Source organism: Nomia melanderi, chromosome 11, assembly GCF_051020985.1.
Source record: "Nomia melanderi isolate GNS246 chromosome 11, iyNomMela1, whole genome shotgun sequence".
Taxonomy (NCBI): domain Eukaryota; kingdom Metazoa; phylum Arthropoda; class Insecta; order Hymenoptera; family Halictidae; genus Nomia; species Nomia melanderi.
The window spans coordinates 10,974,422-10,999,368 of NC_135009.1; the positions used below are offsets into that span (position 1 = coordinate 10,974,422).

The window sequence follows — 24,947 nt, forward strand, 5'->3', positions numbered from 1 at the left end:
GAATTCCGAGCGAATTCCGTGAATTCCGCTGTATTGCAGCGGGTTCCGCCAAGTCGAAATAATTCCCTCTAATTGGCGTCGAGAAATTGTTCCGCGCAGACGATGGCGGCCGGGAATCGATGAAAAATGTCGCGCCGCGGGGGGAAGGAACGGGGATCCTCGCAATTCCGTTCGATTAAACGCGTCGCGATCGGCCTCGTTTCCGCCGAAATTGCGCGTCACCGGGAACCGCCGTCGAATTTCGCGCACCCACCCTTTATCGTCACCGCGGCTTTTTTCAATGGCCCTTCGAGCCGGCTGGGTCGGCTCAGCGCAGCGGAATAATTAAAATGTAATCGTATGCAACCAGTCGGAATCACTTTGTTCGAATATTTCCGATTGGAGAGCGCGGAATCGACGGTGAGCGCATTAAATTCCGGCGAATCGGTGGAAACGCGTCTAAAACGTAAAAAGATTTGATTATTCCATTAATCGCTCGGTTTCCTTTTCTCCGCTGATTTCGAAGTGTTTTCAAATGACTGGAATACACGTTATTTAACCATCATCGCGGAAGACATTTGGATTACCTACTTATCTCTCGTAGCAAACTTCAAAGAAAGTCCAAAGCTGTCACTTCCAATCATTCAATCGCGTTTCATTTCTAACAAAGTACTCGCTAGTCACCGGTTAGAATTGATTTATGATACCGAAAGTAAGGAAACGAAGCCTCGTTCGCTGTCGTTTCCCAAAGAATCCATCGCTCATCGGTATTCCGCGCGATCTTCGGCAACAACGCCAAACAACGCAATTATCGAACGCCCCCCGAGCAGAAATTTTAATCAGCCTCGCCAGCAGCCGGTTCCGCCGTCTCTGAAATTTTTCATCCTGTTTGAACATCTCCGTCGAGGGTTGTAGAGTGTGTCGAGGGTTAAAGAGGGGGTCGGCCGCGCAAAAAATTTCAGTGACGCTGTCGTTTCCAGCGGAAGATCGTTAGAAGATGAGCACACTGACGGACGGGGGGGGTGGGTTCAACCCCCGTGCGTCAGGTTAGGTTCTCCCTCTCGCTTCTTCTCTGTGTCTCTCTCTTTCTCTCGTCACCTTTGTCTTGCCGGCTCGAGGAAAGAGTTTTAATCCGCCGTGCGAAACGAGGTTCGCGCGCGTATCGACTCTCGATCCCTTCCGGTGTGTATCGACCGAGGCAGACGGCGGACCTCGGTGCCCGATGAATAATTCGTGAGCCATCCGCCGTCGAGCCCGCGGGGAGAACACCGATGCAGCCGGAGCTCGGCCGCCGCATCTGAATTTCATCCCCCGGCCGACGCATCGACGGATCGAGAAATGAATTCCGCCTCGGATTCGGGGCCGGCGCTGAAACTCGCGAACGATATTCGCGCATAATTTCACGCCAGACGGGGGACGGAGTTTCAGCCGAACGCCGCGACGAGAATTTTCATTAAACACGGAGGAACTTCCGCGACGCGCGTTTCTCGTCTCGCGTCCTTTGGAACGTCGGTACCTCGATTTCGAATGTTTCAAGGTCTTTTATGGTTCTAATTCCTTGCAGCTCGATTCGAATACTTTGGAATGCTTTTGCTTGCTTTTATTTTTCACTGTTGGACGTATCTTACGAAGTCGAAAGGGGTTGACGCGAGTCCTGATAATCATTCTGCATCTTTAACCGAACTCCCCCGTTATACATATAGAAACAACATGCAAGCTATGAAAGTAAATCAAACACATCAAGATGAAGAAATATAAAGCAGAATTTTATTTAAACTGTTCCACGAATACACCCTTCATCGTAAATCTCTAAATAATAATTTATCCAAGAGTTATGTTCATTCTTCCAATAAACGTGATCCTTCTTCATTTGCCCTCGTCTATTTTAATCATTGCTCAATATTACCTCGCACCTCGCGAGAGACCTTTAGTACTAAATTCCACGGTTAACCGGTTAGATCGTTCGGTGAACCAAAGCCCCGTATACACGCTACATCAAGTAAGAACCTTAATATCGCAGGCCATCGAAGCCACGAGCCGTAATATATCGCGGTTTGCCGGGATTCCAATATTCCCGTAGGATCGTCGGCGGACGACGCCGTCCGTGTTGGTCTTTCGTTAATGGAAGGGACGTATCGTTCGACCTGCATGGAAATTGAGCCGCGTTAAGTCCTTGAGCCCACCAGGAATTAATCGCAGTCTGCTCGGTGTCGGCCGCGAGATTGTTCGCAGACCGTGCTACTGGAAGTTCGGATATCTTCTTCGGCTAAGTGTTTATTAATAGCGCGACTCAAATTGCTTTAGTTCCGATGGCGGCACCGGTAAACTTCCCACGGGCTGGTCGGACACCGTGGCAAGTAGCACGGCCAGAAATTCCGCGTAGCGACAGCTGCGTCCGACTATACGCGACTGTGTTCACTTAGCCTCGTCAGTGGCGTGGCCGAGATAAGGCCCGACGCACGGCTGACCATTTACGGGCGCCGCTACTTAGGAGTTCCGGGCGAATACGCAACCGCACTGCGTTTGCAACGTGCTCGATCTCGCGTCGCATCTTTGATCGGTGGATTTACTTTGCCGAGGGAAATTAGATTCGTAAATAATAGGAAAAATACGTTTGCGAGTATGTCGAAGTGATTTTCGTTGGAGACTTTGGGGATGCGAAGGTTTCTCTAGGCTTCTGAAAGGAGATTTTGGTATTCGTTCGGGAACTACTCGGTTTCTTCGATTTTATATGAGTTTTTCTTGTAAATTAAGATGGAAGTATCAGATAGAATCGATACAGGCGAGGATTTTTATTAGTATTATGGTTTTATTCGGAGTTTTGTATTATTTACGAAGGGACGTTTATATTTTCTTGATCTTTTTATCCGGCGTTTCTGTTTAGAAATTGGGTTCCCCGGTTCCCAAGTGACGTCGTTCGCGAGGGTATCGGATCAGGCAACACAAGCGTGAAGTTTCATCTATAAAGAATACCAGATGCAATCGCGTAATCCGTGTAAACTTCACGGACGCTACCTAGACATTTCATGCTTAACCGAGTCTCAAAAGATTACCGCTGCAGTAGGTCGATAGATTAAAGGTGGAAGCCCTTTAAGGGTAGCCTGTAACGATCGCATCCGCTGCGTTCGTGTGCAAACCCCTGCCGGCTGATCGCGAGCGATCTTTCCCGGTGATTAGAGGAATGACCGAGCGGTTGTAGAATAATAACTAAAAATTAATACCTCCGTTCGCCTAACAGAATATCGGAATTCTTCTGAACACCGCCGAGGAAAGTGACTCGGAACGCTCTGCCAACGGAACGCATCGCGGTAGAGTCGCCGAAGAAAAGTTCAGGCAGCATGATAAAATAAATTACGATGTCAAGGGGAAATGTCAGGGTCACTCGAAGGTCTTTCGTATTCGCGGTATCTTCGTAGATGCTAAAGCCTGTTAACCGTTTTAAGGAAAAGAAAACCTTCCGATGGCGGATAAGAAACCGCAGATTTCGTGAAATTTATTATTTCAGATTCATTGGACGCCGATCTCGTGTGCACGAATTGCGTGGCTGGAATTCGAAATCGACATTGAAACGGTGTTTTTCGTTTTCCGACGACAGTCGGAGGTGTTTCAGGCAGCAGTTGCGGCCGCGGCGGCTGCAGCCGCAGGCGGGGGCGGCCAGCAACCGGCCCCGACGCCCGCCGGCAACGAGACCAGCCCCGAAGGCGCTGTCGAAGGCAGCACCCTGGTACCTGTCACCTCAGGTGCGACGACACCTGCAACCGCGACACAGGGCACAGACCTGAAAGGACAACCGAAACGCCTTCATGTCAGCAATATACCTTTCCGCTTCCGAGACCCTGATCTCAGGGCAATGTTTGGGGTGAGTGTCCCTTTTGTTCGCTTACGAAACGATCCTTTGTACCCTGTTCGTGCTAGTTCCTTTATCGAATTCTCCTCACAACTGGTTCTTACGCTCGATCGCGTTCACATTGTTCGTCGTAGAAAAATACTATCGTTCGAGCGAATCGGTCGTCCGTTGAATTTTGTTCGACCCTTTTATTGATCTATCATTAATTAGTCTTGACATTACATAGGATAGTTTGAGAATGTATAAAAAACTTGTTACTAGTCTGCTTTTATTTTTTCAGTAGTATCCTAAGTATGCGAATAAATCGAGAAGCAATAATGACTAATAATTCGTTAACGTCATTTGTCAAGCGAAGAATTGCATTCGTCGCTTTCCAGAAAAATCGAGTTGCCGTCGATCAACGGACAGAATTTCGTTAGCCGGCCGACGCGATAACCGAAGCGTTAATTAGAAATTTCAATTCATCCTGGTCGTGTCTACCGCGTTCTAATTATAACACGTTCGGAAGCTCGAAACGTCACACGCCGACTAATTCCCAACCCCCGGACGATACCACCCCAATCCGCGGGACAGAATTCCCGCGGACCGGCCGTCCAGCGACCGCGTTTAATCGGCTTTCTGTTTTCCAGCAATTCGGGCCAATCCTCGACGTGGAAATCATATTTAACGAAAGGGGAAGCAAGGTAAGCTCACGTCGCCCTTAGGCTGCGAGCCACCCCTGTCAACCCACCCCCGAACAATACTGTTTAGACTTAAGCCACAGATGCGCGCCGCGCGAAGTCCACGCTGCCACGATGAACTCTGCTCGCGATTTCGTTTCAACCCCCGCATCCACCCCTATTCTTATCCTCGTTCACCAGTGGACATCCCATCGAACTTTCGAATGAAACTTTCTCATCGATTCGCCGGTTACCGCGAGCAAATAACCGAAGATTTTCCTTTCCTCCACCGAAGCGGCAACTTTCTCCGCGTCACGAACTCCGTTGATCTTCTCCAGTGCTCGTCCACTCTGTTCCTCGTGATCGTCCCCTAGCCACCACGTGACGTGACCCGATTCTCCGCTTCCTTTTTTTCGTCGGACGTGTCTCGTTTATTGGAAAAGTTCGCGGGAAGACGCATCCTGGCAGCGCGGACGCCGCGGCGCCGTAATCATGTCGTCGATGGAGCGCGCCGCGATGAATCCTTCTCGATTACCGATAACGCAGGATCCTTTTCCTGGGAACAACGAGAAACTAGAGGCACAAACGAGAATCGAGGAATCACGCGAGCGGCGCGTTCCATCGGCGTTTATACGCTCTCTTTTACAGCGCGATGGCAACGTTCATCCCCGTTTGCTCGCGGCGTGCAACGTAGCGCTCCCGAGCGCGTAATAAACGCGCGGAAAAGCTCGGCGCCATTGTCGAACCGGTTCTCCTCGTCTGGAAACGCGGCAGGAATTGCCGTCTTGTTTCCCCTTCGTTTTACTCTCGTGTTTTTTCTCCGCCTGCCACTTTTCTTTTTTACGTCTTGCCTTTTCTTTCATTGCCGGCGGGATTACGGTTCTACGTGGACTACGGATGGTAGAGAGGCAGTCGGATCTGTAAATTATGGAAACGGTAGGGGGTAGCTTGTTGAAAGGGAGCAACCGGGATTGCTCGAGCTAACGCCGTCCGGTAATAAGATGAAGAAGGTTTTTCGCGGACGAGTTTTTCATGTCCCGATGAAAGGGGCCGAGCACCTGAAATTCGAACTCCTTTCTCTGCAGCCGAGGACAATGGCCGCTGTCCTTTGATTCATACGGACGTTTCTCATACGCGATCATCCCTCGGACCGCGACGGGGGATTCTTCTGGGAGAATAATCGGGATTCGATGTTTGATACGGATCCTACTCTCGTGGACAATCGCTCTAGAGTCTAGACGATTTGTCGTTGTTCCCTTTGTCGGTGGCCGACGAAAGGAGGTTGCTCACCGGATCGTGTTTCCTCAAGCGTTCGTCGCGTTTTTGTTGAATTACGAAGAAACTCGAGGTTACCTCAACGGTTCTTGATCCCGAATGACAAGCTGGAGGATTTCAATTGTTCGGGTCAATAAATTCTATATTTCCATCGGATAATCTCCGGGAAGACTATGAACTTCATACGAGAATCCTTCAATTTCATTCGTTCTCGTGAATGGCAACACGAGAAATCGCAGGTTTCCTACTTCAGCTCATATTTTACTTCATTCCCGGTTATCCCCAGTCGCCCTGCAGGGAATTTCATTTGGACCGATCTCCGAACATAAATTCCCGGAGCGTTTCATGTGTGCCTTATCGAGGGACGAAACGAATGGAATAAAATCAATTGCGAGTTCCTTCTCGACGCGGACGAGGAACAAGGAAACGCGGATCCGATAGCCGGTGGTTTATGCGAGTTGAAAGGAAAACAGGAAGATCCGGTGCTAAGGAAAAAGAGCAAACAGAGAAAGAGCGAGAGAGAGAGAGAGAGTTCGGTGTGTAACGGTGTTTGAAATGCAAATAGGTTTCAATATGGATGACAACGGTCTGGATAAGATCCGCAGTAATACATCGTGCCGACAGCCGGCATCCGGTGAGCTTGCATATTCAGCGTCTTTGCGTCAAGCACAGCCAAGTGCACTTCATCAAGCTCCTACGGCACCGGTTAACCCAATAGCATCGGCTGTTGCTGGCGACGTCATTCTCGTCCATTGTCCGGCTGATGATGATCGAGCTCGATTTAGACGATCCTCTGATTTAGGCGATCCGCCTGCCGTTGACTCGGACCTGTCCACCTGCAATCGTGGGAACGAGGTTCTCTTCGATCCTCTCTCTCTCTCTCTCTCCCAAGACCACGATTCTCCGCTTCGAAATATTCCTAGTGTGTTTAGAACTTCGGCAGCTCTGATTCCGTCCTGGATTTCATAGAGATATCGGGTACATTGAAAATTTAGTAATGCTTTCGGGGAACTATCGGATAACCAGATTCATCGGAGTTTTCATTATCCTGTTCTTAATTGAACCAGGAATATTGAGTTCTTGGAAGATTCTTTTGATTCAGTCGAGGGATGATTGGTTTAAGTAATCTTTTCATACCGTTCGTAAGTAATTGATTTCATAAGGATTTCGATTCTCTTGCTTCGAATTTAATTACGAATATCGGACCGCCCGAAGATTCATTCGATTCGATCAGTGATTCTAAAGATAATTGACACCGGTTACAAATTCATATTCGATCTCGCTGTAGGGTGTTCGAAGGTTCTCTTCGTTTCATCAGTCATCCGTACGACACTTAGCGATAACATTTCAGTGGAACTCCGCGATTCTTGGAAAACTCAAATCCAATCGCAGGAAACAACGGCGTACGGCCCGGAAAAAATTTAATCATCTGAAAGCTCCTTCGAAATTCATTCGAGTTTCGTTCGTTCGAAGGGGAATCGAAGCGGACCGTTGCAGATTCACCGAAACAAAGTTGCGTCCAATATCTTAAGTGTATAGTCGATTCGCCGGCAGTTCCGGGCGTTCAGAAAATCATCGGGAAACACGCGGGGGCACGTCAAGAAAAATGAATCTCGCGGAAATCGAGTTTCCGAGCACGGTTCGCGAGAAAGACGGTAAATAAAGCATGCAGCCCGAATCTAATTCACTTACCGAGAGATCTCGAAAGTTTTTATCTGGACGGCTTTTCTCGAGTCCCGGCTGTCGCGGAATAAACAGTTCCCGTTCGATCGAGTCTTGCGAAACTTCGGAATTCTTCGTTTAGGACGGACATCCGCACCGTAGGAAACGTCGCGTTCGGATATTCCTCGACTAACTCCATTCTTAAATGGGTCAGAGCCATTCGAAGTTGAGGGTCGCTCCTTGAAACTCATTCACGGACTTCGCGCAGTTACCACAAAAGGACAAATCCGGGATTGTAATATGTAAGATAAGTTCAGGATTGTTGAACCACATCTGTATGAATTTACCAATCATTGGGAATTCGTTGTTATATTTAAAAGTATATATTTCTAGACGTTTTAAAGGAATTCAAATTGAACTTGCAACTTCGCTATGGTTTTGCAATAATTATCGATGTGGAGTTTATAATAGATTCATTCAATTCTTTTGTTAAAGTGAAGCTCAAGTTCTTGTTACATTTACATGTATCTAACACTAGATTTACATATAGTTTATTCTATTGTTCCAAGGAAGATCGATATTCGTTCATGTAGATCTTACAGGTTAAAGGTCTAAAAATAAAGATTTAGGATATATACAAGTTTACCAGATAATATTTATAAAATTCAATGCACGTCACATTATTGCTTCGCAGACTTAATGTTAGAATTATCAGTATCGGCAATATTGACTACCCCGAGCTTAATGTATAACCAAATCAGACGTTGGATGAGCGTTCGGATTTTTCATTGGAAACTGCGAGAAGTTCGCCAGGACAGTCCGCGAAATCGTGTGTAAAAGTTCCGCGGGCAATAACGGAGGGCGGCCGAGAGGCCCACTTCGAATAAGAGACTGCGCCGTCTCGGTAATTGGATCGGAAATTCATTATTTCTGCCGGCCCCTCGCGGATAATGATTCGACGAAACAGGAACCGGTCGCGAGGACGGGAAAAGTTTCAAGGGCCGCCGGTCGGAGCGAAGCTTGCATATTCAGGGAACTCGTTCTTCACGAGAACGTTACTTCGCTGCGAGCTGCATGGATAATCAATCGAATGATTCTCGAATTCCCTCGTTTCGTATCGGCTCGATTCGAATTCTGCGAGTTTCTGAAGCGTGTTGAGTATTCGATAGGAATGCTCATCGAAATTTACGTAGAGATTGATCAGTTCTGGTTTCCCTTTGGTAAATCATCGCTGGAAGTACGATAAAAGTCTTCGTGTTCCTCGACGTCTGGTGTACTTGATTAATTTTCTGCAAATCACGGAACCTGGGGGCTATTTATCGTTATCCCTCCGACATCCCGATGTACCTCCGACGCGCAAACATCGTGCTATTCTACTGAAGTTTCTCTTTCAAACTTCTCTCCGACGTTCGAAGCTCCTCGTCGGAGTTTCTCCGAAAAAATTGTATCTGAGCACTGGCAGTCTAATCATCGAAGTCTTCCGGAAGTTTCGGTAAATTCTCGGTAAACTCGAAGACTTCGTTTACTTATTCTACGAGAGTTCTCTTATAGACTTCTTCGAGAAATTTATTGCAAGTTTCCTCGACATTTATGACTACTGAATTTCGCTTTTACGAAATCATGCGTCCGAGAAATGGCAGCTCAATTATCGGAACTTTTAAAGTGTTCCCCTTAGACCTTCGAATGTTTGTTGCACAAACAGTTTACGTCGCTATCAATCTTCGGTAATCGAAGTTAACTGACGTTGAAGCCAATAGCTGCGAATTGCACAACAATTTAAAGATCGATCCATGGCGAACGGAATACGTTGAAATACTCAAATTCAAAACAGTGAGTCCTTATTCCATAAACGATCTCCTAAGTCGATCATCGGTAACCGAAACTACCAGCTAAAAATTCCTAAAAGATTCAATTGCTCCAGAATCGAACGGAAACTTTCCGATTCTTCAAATGAAGAACACCATGTCCTCCATAAACGATCTTCAAAGTCGATCATCGGTAACAGAAACTACCAGCAAAAGATTCCTCAAAGATTCAATTGCTCCAGAATCGAACGGAAACTTTCCGATTCTTCAAACGAAGAACACCGTGTCCTCCATAAACGATCTTCAAAGTCGATCCCGAGTAGCCGAAGCTAACAGCTACAAATTGCGCAGGAATCTAACGACAGATCCGCGGCGAGCGGAATCGTAGTTAATTAAACCGTTTCCGAGACAGTGTAACCGGGCGGAGTCGCATCGTCCCGTTCGGAATCCGAATTCCGAGAGCGACCGGTAACCCAATCAATCGGGCAAACAAATTACCGAAGGCGAAGTCTGCAAATCAAATAAAAGACGCCGTGCCGGTTAGCCCGTCCGCCGGGCAATAATGGCGCGGGAGGAAGTCCGCCCCGAACTCACATCCGTCGCTTGGTATGGCCAATCGCGAACGGTGCACAGCTTTTCCAATCGCGACAGCTTCGCTGGGGGGATTAATTAAACGTCGTTGACGTCTGTTATCGTCCCCGGGCGACTGTCGCGGCTCCCTGATTCCTGTTTCTCTTTTCCGCCGCGCGATCGGACCCGATTGGCAGCGCTATTTTGCGCCGTACTCGTCCCTGGAAACCTGACCAAGATAAGGGAACGCATTCCAACTGATACACCGGTGCCGAACCGCGAGGATCAATAACAGCCGTATCAACAGCTGAAAATTCTCCCAGTAGACTCTCGATCTTTATAGCTCGTTCCTGGACTTAGGAGCTTCGATAATTCTCCCGTATCTCGCTCCGACTCGTTGAACTGCTGAGTTGTTGCTTGTTTGCTTTAAAATCTCCAGTGCTCGGGAACTCATTTCAGGCAATCGTTATCGAAAATAGTATTCTTCTATTAGGAAGCTTGTTTGTTGTGGCTCGTTCGTTGAAACTGCTTCGCAGGACAATTTTATTTTTCTGATCCGTCTTCGCACTCTTCTTCTCTATAGTTCCTATCGTTGGTTATTCAGAAACTCCGGCGACTCGACACGATTCAATCGAAGAAACTAATGTATTCAGTACAGAGTTATCAAGGGTCGTCATCGGTATCAGGTATTCGCTTCTACATCGAATCAGTTACACGGAGAACCCATAATTCCTCGTTCCAGGGGAACCAAAGACGCTTGCTTAACGTTAAACGATCGATCTCGGTTCGGGGGAAACAGGGGCGTCCCGGTACACGACAATGGCACCGGAAACAGAAGGGGAGAATCGTTCTCCCGCTTGATCGGACGTCCGAATCGGACAATGGAAAGCTCCGCCGCGTCGGAGGCCGATAAATCGCGGGAAAGCGGCCTTCGGTTACGCGGCAGCGTATAATTCGAGACGCGGGTCGTCATTCGTCACGCGTCGGAGATCCGGCCGCGACAATGGCGCCGTCCCGCGATTTCAACCGTTTGCATTGCAAATAACGCTCGCCTGCGACATTCTCCGTGCGGAGCGGAAAAGTATGCCGGCGACGAGTATCGCGGTCTCGGGGACCGTTGCCATCGCTTTTTAGCATTTAAGTGATCGACGGGGACGTGACGGGATCGGCACGCGATCGTTCCGACTGGCGACACGCGCGTAACGATGGAAAGGTCGCGGGGAAAAAACGGCGAAAGTGGAAAGAATAAGGTAACATCGTCGAGTGCTCGATGAATCGAGGAAGTAAACGATGGAAATCGAATTCGAATCTGAATTCGATGAGTCCGATCCCGTCACCGGTCCCAAGCGATACGACTCGCGTCGTTTACGTGAAACATTGCAACGATCTCTCGATTCCTGGAGCGAGATTCGAGTTCCCCGGGAATCGGGCGGCTGTGACGCTTTCGCGTGAACGACGCCATATTTAGTTGTTAAGGTGAGCGAGAGAGTGATGATCGCGCGAGTCTGTGAGAGAGACCTTTTCTCGAAAGCTTCGTCAATGTAAATGGAATGTGGCATCCCTAATGAAGTGCAGCATTTTGGAGAAGAGATACTTTGAGACCAGCGCGGACGAGGTCGCCGATCGCTTTACCGATGTCTTTGTCGATCGAATTGTCTCGATTCTCCGATACAAATGTTTTTGCTTTTTGTTTTTCGAACTATTCACTTGGTCTCTTTCTTTTTCTTTCTTTTTTTTTTCTTTTTTTTTCTTTTTTTTTTATTTGTTAGATGAGTCGATCGATCGGTGTTTCGACGATGACCGCGGTAACTGCTCGGTTCAGTGCACGGTGATCCGGTCGGCGCGCTTGTCTAGCGCTGAGTATGTGCCAGTGACACGTACATACATACCATAATATAACCAATGGTGTTAGTTCTCGTAGTTGTTAGACGAGCTATTGCATTTTTACTAGCTAGCATTCCGCATTTTATCATTATTTAGCTCCCATTGGTTATAAGGCAGCTCGGTGCACCGCGCGTTTACGTGTCTGCGGCTGCTTTCTTATCTAGCACGACCGATTTAACCGAATGTGACTAAAATATTCATCGTGAATGATAGAATTTCATTAGAGTTTAACGATGGTTGGATCCGTAGAGCGTTGTCAGCTTCTATAGAACCCACGACAATTGTTTCTTTTTCTCTTTTTTTTCTCTCTCTCTTGTTTTTTGTTTTTTTTTTTCTGGAAATAACCTTCGAAATCGGTTAGCCTTTCGAATATTTCCGGACGTAGCTGCGGACACAGGGTGCACCAGGTGGGCCGGCTGCCGCCACTTCCGGTCGCGGAGGAGACCCTCGGGAGATGCTGCCCATTTGATTTGATGAAACTTTGTCACACCTCGTTTTTTCCGACGCTATGTTTACCACTCTTCTAACAAATCAGAGGAAAGACCGGAGAAAAACAGTAGAGACAAACGAAAGAAAAGAAAAAGAAGAGATGAACAATGATATTAGACGACAAGTCAAGAACGAAACCTCCACTCTTGTGTCCTTTCTTATCTCTCTCTGACGAGTTTCCCAAGGCGTTTCAAGGCCGGCGCATTACACGGATCAACGGCGATTCCGATTAAATGGGATGTATGGATCCGGATCGTTTGACGCCGTTGTCACTAACATTCATTCTATTCTCTCTTTTAAAAAAAAAAAAAAAGAAAACTTTTTTTTCCTTTTTCTGTTTAAATACTTAGTGCCGCGACTTTGCCTGTCTACCGAGTTGATCTTTCCAAGCTCAGACCTGCGTACGCGACTTCCGCGAGAGGCCTAGCTCTCGATCACACCAACGACACACCACCTGATTATGGTTCACACGCCGCGCCGAGTACTTTACTAATCCACCTGCAACGTGTTGGCCTGCTACGCGTCGCATGTCCGCCATTACGGTGCACAAATATAATTCATATCGGAAATACGATCTATCCCTTGTTTCGTTTGATTTTCACAATTTTTCAAAGTAACTTCGCTCTTTCTTCTCGAAGCTATGCGGATCTTGGTGATGTTATTTCGATTCTCCGTAAATTATTGTTCTTTTCGTTATTTTATAAATTTCAATGCTCCGAATCGCTTGGTATTCGTAATATTAACGAGTTATCGATTTAATCTAGATTTCTTTAAAGATTCTATTACTGAATTCTCCGAACGACACGCGTTACGTTCTTCTTTTCTCCGTGCTCTTTGAAACTCGAAACGGTCCTCGATTCCTATGCAAAAAATATTAACATCTCGCGAATGAATTATAATACTAGAAGAAAAACAGGGATAAAGATAGTCAGAATTTCAACGTTTAATCGTTTTACTCGATCCTTTCTCATCGCACATAGCTTCGGACGAAAGAGAAATCAACATCGCGAGAATAATTCAAGAGCGGAAAATCTATTGATAACGTTGAAATTACTTCCCCGTCAACGACTAAATCCAGTAGAATCGAGTGTCGCGAGTCGCGAGCCAACACGAACAGCATGATACCGTACATATTTATATTACCATTGCATCTTCCGAAGTTTATAAATATATATAATGAATATACGTATATGTATATTGACTCACACACAACAGAATCACGAGAAAGTAAAAGAGAGATATAAACAGACAGACATACACACAGACATATTAACACTCCTGTACATGTACGTACGTATCTCTATCTGATTGTTATATCATTATTATATATGTAAATAGTAGTCGCACGCTTTTGTCTAGGCGAGTCGAAGGTATTAATGAAAGGCCCATGCTTCTACCTCTTTTATTACTCACGTATGTGTCTTAGGATAGAGAAATGCTGCTTTCGATCTCACCAAACCGTTTTGTCCGGCGTTTTACAGTATCGCGCGCCGTTTTTTGCCTCTTCTCGTTGCAACATTATTCTCTCTCATTCTCTCTGAACCGATCCGTCCTCGATTAATCCCACGGGAAGCGCCCGTGTCGATCCCGTTCCCCGATCCCGTGTCACAAGTCCCGACGCGGTCTGACCTCGAAAGATGTTCCGCATAACTTCTTACGACTTGGCATATTAATTCGGTGCACCGACAAGCAATCCATTCTTACTTTCCTCTTAAATTTCATATCGATACTTCAACGTTCTTAGCGTTAGTATTTGCAAAAAATTTGCCTGTACAGTTCCAATCATGAATAATAATCATTTTTCTGTAATACTCATTAATTTCTGAGATATTCGTTGTCTTTCGAAAGGATAGAAAGCTAGAAGAATTGAGAATCGAGGAAAAGAATACAAGTTTATATTCTGCTACTGATTCGTTAAATTAACCAATGGATTATTTACCGGTGGGCCCAATAATTTTCGAAACGTTTCGCACGTTTTTCCGAAAGTTTCCCGAGAGTCTTCGGAAGGTGCGCCTCGCAAAATTGTCCTCGACACGAGGAGCCGGAGAATTTTCAGGCGCGACCGTGTCTGTTCGAGTCGTTCCTTGATCGGCGAACTTTGACGCTCGTGTTCAGGCAGAAATCTCGGTAGGCATCGAGTGTAAGCAGCGACGCCGGTAATTTCCGCGGCGACGCACGCCTTGAAACCCCTTGGATCTCCTCGCCGCCGATTACTTACTAATTTCTTCATTCCACGTGACGTAGCAAAGAGAGAAAGAGAAAGCGAGTGAGTGAGTGAGAGAAAGAACGAGAGAGAGATATATGTTTGACAATCGACGCAGGCAAAAAGATAGCAAGAAAAGAGATTTTCTAAAAAAAAAAAATACAAAGAAAAGAAAAGGAAAAACGAAAAAATGAAAAGAAAAACAGAAGGATAGAGAAAAAAAAACAACGAAAAATATGAATGGATGGAAACCAGGCGAAAAAATGATATATATATGTATACGTGTATATCTCTCGCGCCACTTCCATCGCGGTACACACACGCACACACTCCTTGTCTCTTGACTCACCCTCTCTCTCTATACGTATCTATATATATATAATCTTGAATCTCGTATTGTTTTGTGCGCTTTTATATCGCTGTTTGCCAGCTTCGGTCACATACTTCAAGTATTCTTCAAGTACCCCACTATTCTTCGTACTCCGCCACTTTTCCACACACCAAACTCCTTCGTTCCAACCCTTAATTGTCCTCCCGTCTACCAACGAAACACACACACACACACGCGCGTACACTTGTATAAACACACGAACAGACAGATTTGATTAGTTTCGTGAGGCTCGAAGCTAAATCGTCCGCTCACAGTATTTTCCGATACCACTCCTCGACTTTCTGGTAACAATTATTCTTTCGTTTCGCAGGGAATATCGATTTTGTCGCTAAGAACTTTTCCCCGGGATGCTTTCCCGCCCTCTCGATTCGACTATCTCGAATAGTTTGATTTAGAATGACTAAATTCCGATTAATCATTTATCTTTCTCAATACTAATACCATCTTCGGTGTAACATTACATAAATTATTCCTCCACGACAGCTCGAAGCCGATATACAAAATTTCAATTTTCCATGTACCGAACGTTACTTCCGTAATCATCTCGAAAACTGGAAACAGCGTGCATCTTTCTCCCACTGCGTAGCAGCGATTAATCGTCGTTAATATCAATGATTATTTCCAATTTCTTAAAACAAACTTCTCGTAACAGTATCTACTATCTAGTAATTTAACATTATTAACCGCTAGTATCGCTACTAATTCCCAAATGTCATTAATACCACGGAATATTAATACGATCAGCGATTTCTTAGTGTAACTGTCATTAACGTTATCAGATATTAACATAATTGCCTCGTTCTCGAATAACACCGTTATCGCCATCGTCCATCGACCATTTCGCAAAGTTGCCTCGCGCGAAGAGAGGGTGCGAAAAGCCCGGCGAAAGCGATCGTCCGATTAAATCGTGCGTGAGTCGGCCGTTTAAGAAGACTGGTCGTAGCGGAAACTCTCGTCTCGGGTTTCGCCGTGACACACACTCCACGTCTTCCTCGAGCCAGTGTCACTCCACCGCCGCCCGTTCCATCCCCGTCACCGCAACCCCTTCATCCCTTGTCGGCAAAATCACGCATTGATCCGCAGCGGTCGATCGATCGAATACGCCCGCCTTGGTTGTTCGTTGGATAGCTGTCTCCTGTGGAACACGGCACACGCTGACACCCACCCCCGGTCGACGTAGTGTTAACACGTCCACACGAACACAGACCAGACTCTCCCTCTCTCTCTCTTTTTTTTTCTTTCTTTTTGTTCCTTCTCCTCTACTCTGGCTTGCCACGTCTTGCACCTAGCTGTTAAGTGATTGGTCGATTATTGTTACACGCCACCACGCGACGTTGATCACTGTTAAAACCTTCTCTCGCACACGTACACGTACACCGAGGATGAGGAAGGGGACACGCGGTCAGCCGTCGAATCGACGGCCACACCGGTGCCCCTTTCTACAGTCACGATGGACATTGACTGTTACTGTGTCGATACTTCAGGATGCATTGTACGTCGAACCTGCGTAGAATTGTTCGGCGTGGGACTTCGTAGAGATTCGTGTATACTTGGAAAACCGTTGAATCTCCTGTGTTACGATTTCATTTGGAAGTGTCTTTACGGTAGTTGTCTCTGCAGTTGTATATAGTTCGTATGTTGATGTGTATTTATCAGTTTCCAATGAAACATGATTACACTGCTGACGATGTTAATTGAAAATAGTAAACGAATCGAGGGTAGATGTATTTTATCTCGATATATGAATATCAAATTTTATAGCTTCGCTAAATCAAGTCGAATGACTGTACGTCGCCAGTGCAAATGGTTAAATTCTTCATCGCGAGTCTACATTTATTCCAAGAGATCTACACTGAAGGATTTTGAAATTTTTACAGTTAACATCACGATCTTCGCGTCTAGCAGTGGAAAAATCACGATCAACTGAGGTTACTTTATCAACGCGTCTAACGCGACGATTAATCACAGTCCGCGGGATAATTAGTCATTCCACGATCGTATCGACTCTAACATCTTGCTTACAATGCCTAATCGTTACCGGACAATCTCGGATTGTTAATTGTCGATGTTATCGTTCATCGGTTTTTTTCATCTCAATGGAGTGATTAAATTATTGAGTTGACCAGAATTGTTTCGTTCCCTTTCAAATCTCAAAGCGTAATCGGCCGAGCCACGCGTTGGAATCGATCTTCACGGATTCCGGCGAAACGAGCCGGAATTGTTTCGCTTGTCCCGCGTCGACGACCAGAAGCCGGCCTTTCAATTACGCGCCGGGAAGATGGATTGCTCGATAAGCCAGCGATCACTTTCGCAATGGATCGCGATGGATCGAGGCAGCTTATCCGTGAACGTTTTCGTTTCCTCGGTGATCCCGTTCCCGGGATTCCGTCGATTACACGAGAGCGTGATTCTATTCGTCCTCTGTTGGCTCTTGTTCCGTAGCTTCTATAAAAATTACAGGATCAGCGTTGTCAGTCATTATTCTGCTGCTTTTATTCATTTGTGGGAAAATTGAAAGCACAAAGTTCGACGAAATGCACGAAGGAATATTCACAGCGGAATGCTTTTTATAATATTCATTAAGAAAAACCATTCTCTATCATAATTCTGTTTTCCTAATTATGTTCCTAAAGATTTAAAACTGCTTTAACATCCGCAGTCTAGTTATCAATCTTCAGATTACAGATTCATTCGCGAGGCATTTTCTTTTGTCCGATTCGAGTGAATCGAGGAAAACCGTTAGTTAGCAAATGTTCAATATTCAGTCTTCAAGGTGATCGTAGACTCGCAAGGCGCAGAATTTTTCTTAGACAGCTCTCGTTAGCAGAACTTTCGAACGAAATGGAGAATTATTTCTCCTGTCGAGTATCCGACGGACGCGATTTCTTCCTCGTCTCGTGCGGCCCAGTTTCCCTCCAGATTTCGCGTTTCCCCGAGATCCTCGCGCGAGAAACCGGACTGAAGCCTGCCAGCCGCGGGTCACAATATGGCGTGCGAGATGGGGATCTCGCTGGGAGCGGAATAATAATAATTACCAACGGCGCGTATCGTTTCCGCAACGTTTTTGCAACCGTGCACGACCGGTCTCCGCCTCGGGGAAACCCTCGGCCACCCACCCTCACGATAGAGCGTCTGATTAATGGCGAGTCGGCAATTTCGCCGGGCAGGCCACGGAACGAGCCGGTATCACCTGAAACCACCGATCTCCCGCGATATCGCGGAAACGAGTTCGGGACGGGCCGCGATAAGCCGCGGATATTTCGACTGGAACGAGGTCGTTCGAACCCCGCCGTGATACGATGGCTCGGGGAGGGAAGTTTGCTTCTGAACTTTTTCTCTCGCGATCGCGTCTTCTTCCGAACGACTGAATTCGAAGGTGAAATTCTTCTTAATTCGAGAATCCTCGGTTGATAAGGATTTTGGCATCCTCCTTTCAAACGTTCACTTCGCGAATCTCTTTTCCATTAAAAGTGATCATTTTCAAGCAGCGCATACTATTTCGTTTTAAGAGTCGCGTGGAGGAGAATTGCGTATAAAGAGAAAAATACATCGTGTTGAGAATGTTCGTTTCTTGAATTGGAAGTGACATCTGTACCGTGAACCTAGGATTAAGAACTTCTTACAGAAATCTTACAAAACTTCTATTCAGTTCAGAGCGGTTTTCTCGTCTGTTTCCAATTTCGCGACGGATTCTCTGTCCAATTCTCTGAAATCCCCGGAGAGTGCACGGTAGACTCGTGAATCTCGGAACGCCCAGAGGTCAGAGTGCAGGTAATCAGATTTTTCAAGCCGGAACCGGTAATTATAGTTTCGCCCGCAGCCAAGGGAAACGTAATCCGTGGATTCGAGTTCGAGGTAACGAAAAACGCCGAGGCGTGACCGCGATTCCGTTTAACAGAATTAACGCGAGGCATATTTCGCCTGTGCTCGCTAGCCGCCAGCTGGGCCAAGAGATTTGTAAGACGCCGTGTACGGTGGGATTAATTCTCTGAAAAAGGAGAAAGAAGCTGGCGTGTCGGGTCACGCCAACCTCAATTTTCCGAAAGCCGATAAGCCTTTAAAAAGGCTTTCGCCGAGATCGCGATCTGCCGTCGCGTGAACCGCGTCGCTTCTCGCGAATGGAAACGGCCGCGAGACCATCAGCGAAGAAAATTACCGTGGCGAATACGTGTAAACATCTGAAACGGCACGACTCGAGCAATCTTTCCATTCTCGCGATCCAAGGATCGAACGTGGTCTCAACCTGTTGCAAATTTTTCGAATTTTTCCACCGTGGAAAAGTGTCACGGCAGGGTGTCTGTTTTCGGAGTCCCCGAGATTGCAGTTTGAATAATTCAGTAGGATAGGCCGGACGAGTGAAATGTTTGTTGGGATAGAGCGCAGAGCTTTCAATTTTTGCCGAAGCTTGGACGTGTTTCGATATGCAGATCGATTCTGCTGGTATACGATCTCTCTTACGCTTTTTCCTCGTCGGCGAAGCTTGTCTACATTACGCTGATTTCCCAAGCGAGTCGCTGGATGCGTACTATTCACCTCCTGCCGTGGAAAGTAACTGGAAATTTTTCGGTGTGCAAATTGTAGGTAGCTTAGGTTAATGGTAATGGAACTTTGGAGGAAGGGAAGTGGATACTGAATGATTATCGTATGAAAGTTTAGGAGGAAAGTCGTAGTAAGGAGTTTTGTAAGTGATAGGGTCGATGACTAAAGCGACATCGTTGTGATGTTTGCGATCTTATAGGTTAAGCGTCTTCCAATCGTGATTCGCTGAAAGATAGGTGACCGCTGGTGTTTCAGGCGATTTTTCTTTAATTCATTCCCACGATTTTTTCTCTAATATTCTATAAATGGTTTCTTCCATGGATCAGTCATCGGTAAGTCGAATTATCATTCAGTTGAATAATAATTCACAGAAACTCATTCGAATAAAGTGAATCCATGGAGTGCGTAATATAGATACATCCAAAAAATCATTTCAGTGATTCGCAATCCAAATAATTTCTCAAAACTCAAACTTTAGGAATAAAGAACATTCGCATCCAAATCAGGACTATTCTTCAAAAGTCTTTAAGAACAACACTTAGCATGATCCGAATGATTCAATGAGACATCCAAAAAATATTCCACTACGATTTCATATGACGGCAAACTTCAACTATCGTAAATCAAAACGACATATATCATCCCTGATCAATTTGGGATACTCAACAAACTGTTAATTACTCGAAGGGCTCTTCTCCCGCTTTCTAATCGCGACCCTCAATTAACCCGCCCCTAATTAATCAACGGGAACGCGGAGAAATCGTACCTCGATTATTCGAAGGCAATTCTCGACGGCGCGATATTCAATTAGCCCCATCGATTCGATTACAGCCAGGCCCCGATCCCCGGCGAAACGAATTACGATGTTCCTAAATGGGGAAACAGCGTTCCACGGCGCACTGTTACGTCAGCCTCTCCCCTGACAACTTTGCACTCCTCCTCTTTCGTTCTTCCAGGATGCCGATTTGATTTGGCTTTAATGCGATTTCTCGTCGGTGACAGCCTCCGTGCCTAACAGCCCCTGGCAAGCGGTGTCTCGGCGTGGGAACGAGAACCAGGGAACTCGATTATCCGTACGCGACGCCCCCACCTGTCTTCCGTTCCACGAAACTCTAATTAATTTCTCTAAGAAAGAAACATCCTACGCAACCGGTTCCGAGAATTCGACGGAGACGAAGGATTTCCTCGGCGAAAGAAATTTTCCTGTGTTGAACAATTTCGAATAAGATTTCCATCAGTGTTACGTTGGGACTGAAAAGATTTCTCTCGCTGGTAGGACAGGGAACATTTACTTTTCCTCGAAATCATCGAAAGCTCAGAATATTCTTCGATAGTTCGATATTTCAAGCTCTCTCAAAGCATTGTCTTCTTTTAGTCTGATACGGACACAAACACACAAAATACACGAAACACACACACACATACACACAGGCACACGATTCACACTGAGATCCCGACTATATCCTTCTCCCCACCGCCAATCTACTAACCCACTTCTCATACTTTTTCATTTTCTTTTTTTCTCGTACACGCACCTCTCGGTACAAGCAAGAGTCTTTAATGATATGACGATGACCATGATGACATGACACGATATGATATGATATGATAATGAGATGATTAATGTGACCATGACCATGATTTCTTACCATGATTTTATATTTACTTATTTGTTGCACGTTGTTTGGTGCGTCTCCGTAAGCAGTATGACGCGCTCGCAGACCCGCTGGCAAAACCGACATTTCGCCCGGTGGTGAGACTCGTGCTTTCTGCACGCCGCTTCTACTCTCCCCCTTTTTTCCGTCCCTTAATTGACGCTCATCGCGCGCCCTCGGCACTCCACGCGCCCTTCGCCGACTCCTTTCGACCCCCGTACAAAAAAAGAGATTCTTTCCGTACTCGCGAAACGCGTTTACAAAACGCTCGCGAGCAACTTCGTCTCGTTATTCGGCAGCCTTAACGACTTCCACGCGAACAAATCTTTTCTTACATTTTGTACTTTTTAAGGATCAAAGGAAAAAAGAATTCGAAAATGTGAAACAAAAGAGTTCCATCGTCTCGTGGTAAACAGAACTTCGGATTACCATTTGTCCGTCTGATAAAATTGTTTCGTTTCAACGGAGAAATTCCACTTAAAGCGCTCCTTCAGATCGAAATTCGAATGTTATCAACAATAAGTCAATACAGACATCGCGACACGTTTGAATCGTGAAAAGTCACGCGCAATAGAAGCTCGCGTTTGCTCGGGTCTCGAGACGTTCTCGAGAATTAATTAACGTGGCCCTTGCAGACGGCCATTGTCCGTCGGGGGAAATAAACGGGAGAGAGCAGGTTCGAGCCTGAAAGACGGCTGAAGAGAGTTTGACCGCCGGAAGGGTTGAAAAGTGCGCGCGAAGGGCGGAAACGCGGGGAAAACCAAAGAGCCGAGAGCCAGAAAGAACGGAGCGTTCGCGATCAATCGGAGAATCTTCAATGAAAATCTACCCGAATCGATGCGAAATCGATTGCTGGATACTCGGGAAGGGTGGCCGCGCAAGATGCACGCGGAGCACCTCCGAGAAAAATCCAGCCTACCCTTTTCCACCCCTTTTTTCCTTTCCCCTCGTTTCCCAATTAATGATCAACGATTTTCTCCTGTCCGTTCCTTCGGGTCTGGTGATTCGAGAAAATTCGTGAAAGAAAAGGGCGAAGGGACAGCGAAATGTCGGGTCGGCCAGCCGGCCGTTTGCCGAGCGCTGGCAGTCTGTAAGTTGAGTTTAATGCATGTTGTTTTGTCTGTCCTTGCATGCAGGGATTCGGTTTTGTAACATTCGCAAATAGTGCTGACGCGGACCGGGCACGTGAGAGGCTACACGGCACCGTGGTTGAGGGCAGAAAGATTGAGGTGTGCATGAACATTCTTATACTTATATATATATATACATACATATATATATGTATACATCGCCATTAATTCATTTATACACGATGTACTTCTTTACAGGGACACGCGAGAGAAAGAGAGAGGGAGAGACGCGCGCGCGGCGCTGCTCGCGTGCGGCTCTCGCTCGATCAACAGGCGACCAGCCGGTCGTATATTTCTTTTTTCTTCAACTTTCTCCTGTTTTCGTTTCGTTTTTTCCCTCCATGACGTTTTAATTCGTTGAACACACGCGGGATCATTCAATCACCGGCTGCTCGCCTATCCGAGAATTAATTTTCTTTAGCTATAAGTGCACCGTTCGATCGCGCTCGTGATTATCCGTCGTTCCCCGTCGATTTTCAATCGTTCATTCGTTAGAATATTCCCGCGTAAGGCTCGAAATACTCACGAGAGCGACTCGAGCGTTTAGTCTTAAGCGCAGAACGGTTCTGGCCGATCGCTGGAGAACGAGTCTCGATCCTCGGCCCGGAATCGCGCGAATACGATCGCGATTCGAAGCCTCGGGACATCGAGTTCTCGAATTCCGACGGAGCCGAGGTTCTCTATCGCGATTGTTCCTTGAAATTCGTTCCTTTACCGACAGATTCGCCGGATTTCGGAGCAGACGCTTCGCCTGTGCGCTTCCTTGTAACCGTCTGTTAGATTGAACTTCTCGTTTAATCGAACGTTTCGAGTCTCCCCCACCTGTAACGCAATTCTCGGCGCGTCGAGTGAAGTTTGTTACGTCGATGGATAAACGGCTCCGTCGGAATTGATCGCGAAGCGGCGGCTCGCGGCGATGGCGTTACGGAAACGATTCGAGGAATCGTCGGCGAAGAAAGGAACGGTGCAAGTGAAATTTAATCGAACCCACTCGTAAACTTCAATTTGAAATTCGTACACGGAGTACGTCATTACGAACCTCTGTTTTATTCAAGAGTCCTTTTCATAGAAACGTACCTTTAAAATCAATTGAAATCAAATAGGAAACAATTTTTATCCGAATTCTTCCCGCGAGGAGTGTCAGAAATTTGAAGGAAACGATCACAACGAATGGCCATCGCCGGCGAGCGTCGCGCAGCGCCGAAAGCGCGAGCAGATCCGAGGCGCGTAGCCGCGGCACCGACGCGGACGTCCGCTGAATCGATCCAGGAGCGCCGCGTGTCGACGTCGAATCAAAATCACGGTCGGAGGCGAACGTGTCCGCGTGGGTGGCGCGAGCCGCGCCGAGAACATCGCCGAAAGTTGAAGGGGTGGACGCGCTCGTGAGGATAAAAGTAAAAATGAAAACAAACAAACAAACAAACAAAGAACACAGCGGAACAAACGAAACCAGACAGCTCGTAGATTTCCAATTACCGGAATCTCGAACGCTAAGATCGTCGACGAAAAGACAGAGTTGATAGAAACAAAGACGAAAGAGAGCGAGATCGAGTAAGAGAAAAGAATACGAAAAGCGTGTACGAAGAGAGAAAGACGAGAGCGAGAGAGACTGAGAGAGATTGAGAGAGAGAGAGAGAGAGAGAGAGCGAAAGGAAGAGAGAGAGAGAGAGAGAGAGGGAGAGAATGAGAGAGAAAGAGAGACGAGCGAATCCAATCTCGATCGACCAGCGAACGATCAGCGATCGAATGAGAACGAATCGAACACGCTCTGACGACTAGCCGAATAATAAATATATTCACGTGCACCGAATAATCGTGAGAAATGTCTGACGGGAGTCTCTTGTTGTCCCATTTAGAGTTCTTCTGCGCGCGAGAGACCGTGGGACAGGGGAATCGAGAATTCGTGATAAACCGTTAACGATCGATAGAGAAAAAGACGATTACGAACGAACAAAAAAAAAAAAAAAACAAAAAAATCAAAACGAAAAAGTAATGACCGAGTTACCGAAAGAGAGAGGCAGAGAGAAAGACGTTTATTGAGAGAGCGAGCGAGAGAGCAATGAGAGATTCACACACTCGAGTGTCGATCGGGTCTGATAAATGAGAGAGAGAGAGAGAATAGACCGCGAATGTAAACGGGCGTGTGCCACGAGAGAGAAAGAAGTGGGACACTGATGAGGCCAAGTCGAATTTCGATCCCCGAAGTGCCCGAACAGGTAAGGAATCAATCACGCGCACGAGGAATCGTTCCGAGGACGACCGACGATTATTAAAATACGATAATATAATCGCCTCGCACTGCCCGCTCTCTCACCCGGTCTACACGGGACTTTTCGCACCGACCGAACTTCACACGAACGCTTTTCCTCCCCTTTTCACGGAAAGAAACGGTCTTCGACGCGTCGCGGTTCGACCGGCCGAGCAGATGTTTCCTTTCCGAACGGCCGACGACGAATTCAACCCTTTGCGTTTGGGGAACGACTCTCTCGAAAGTAGATTGTACAGTTGAATATTTAATATTGAACGTAACACGTCACCGTGTGAAATATTGAAACAAGATAATTTTGTTCCTTAGTTTAATCGTTAAATTTCAAGTATCGTCTAAGTGTCATTAGGAAATGTTGAATATCTTAAATAAACAACTGCAAAGGGTTGCGTCGTCTGCGGTGGCCACCTATGAACGGACCTTCCGGATTGTTTGAAACTAATTACAAAAAGCTAGACGGAAGTATAGAGTAAATTTTTTCATTTAAATCTGGAGAACAATTAACCTTGCCTCGTGATCAACGTTCCTATCAAGTTGCTTTACCGTTGATGGCGTCGTAGCTGAAGATAGTATATTCAACGAAAGAGTAAACC

General features: G+C 46.4%; 1 protein-coding gene across 1 annotated transcript in view; it reads left to right on the forward strand.

Moving 5' to 3' along the window:
- Nucleotides 1-24,947, forward strand: part of LOC116430551 (uncharacterized) — a 385,600-nt gene that overhangs the window by 282,163 nt on the left and 78,490 nt on the right. The window contains 3 exon segments of the mRNA XM_076372297.1: nucleotides 3,575-3,838; nucleotides 4,456-4,509; nucleotides 22,095-22,187. Of these exon segments, the coding sequence (XP_076228412.1) occupies nucleotides 3,575-3,838; nucleotides 4,456-4,509; nucleotides 22,095-22,187 (411 nt within the window).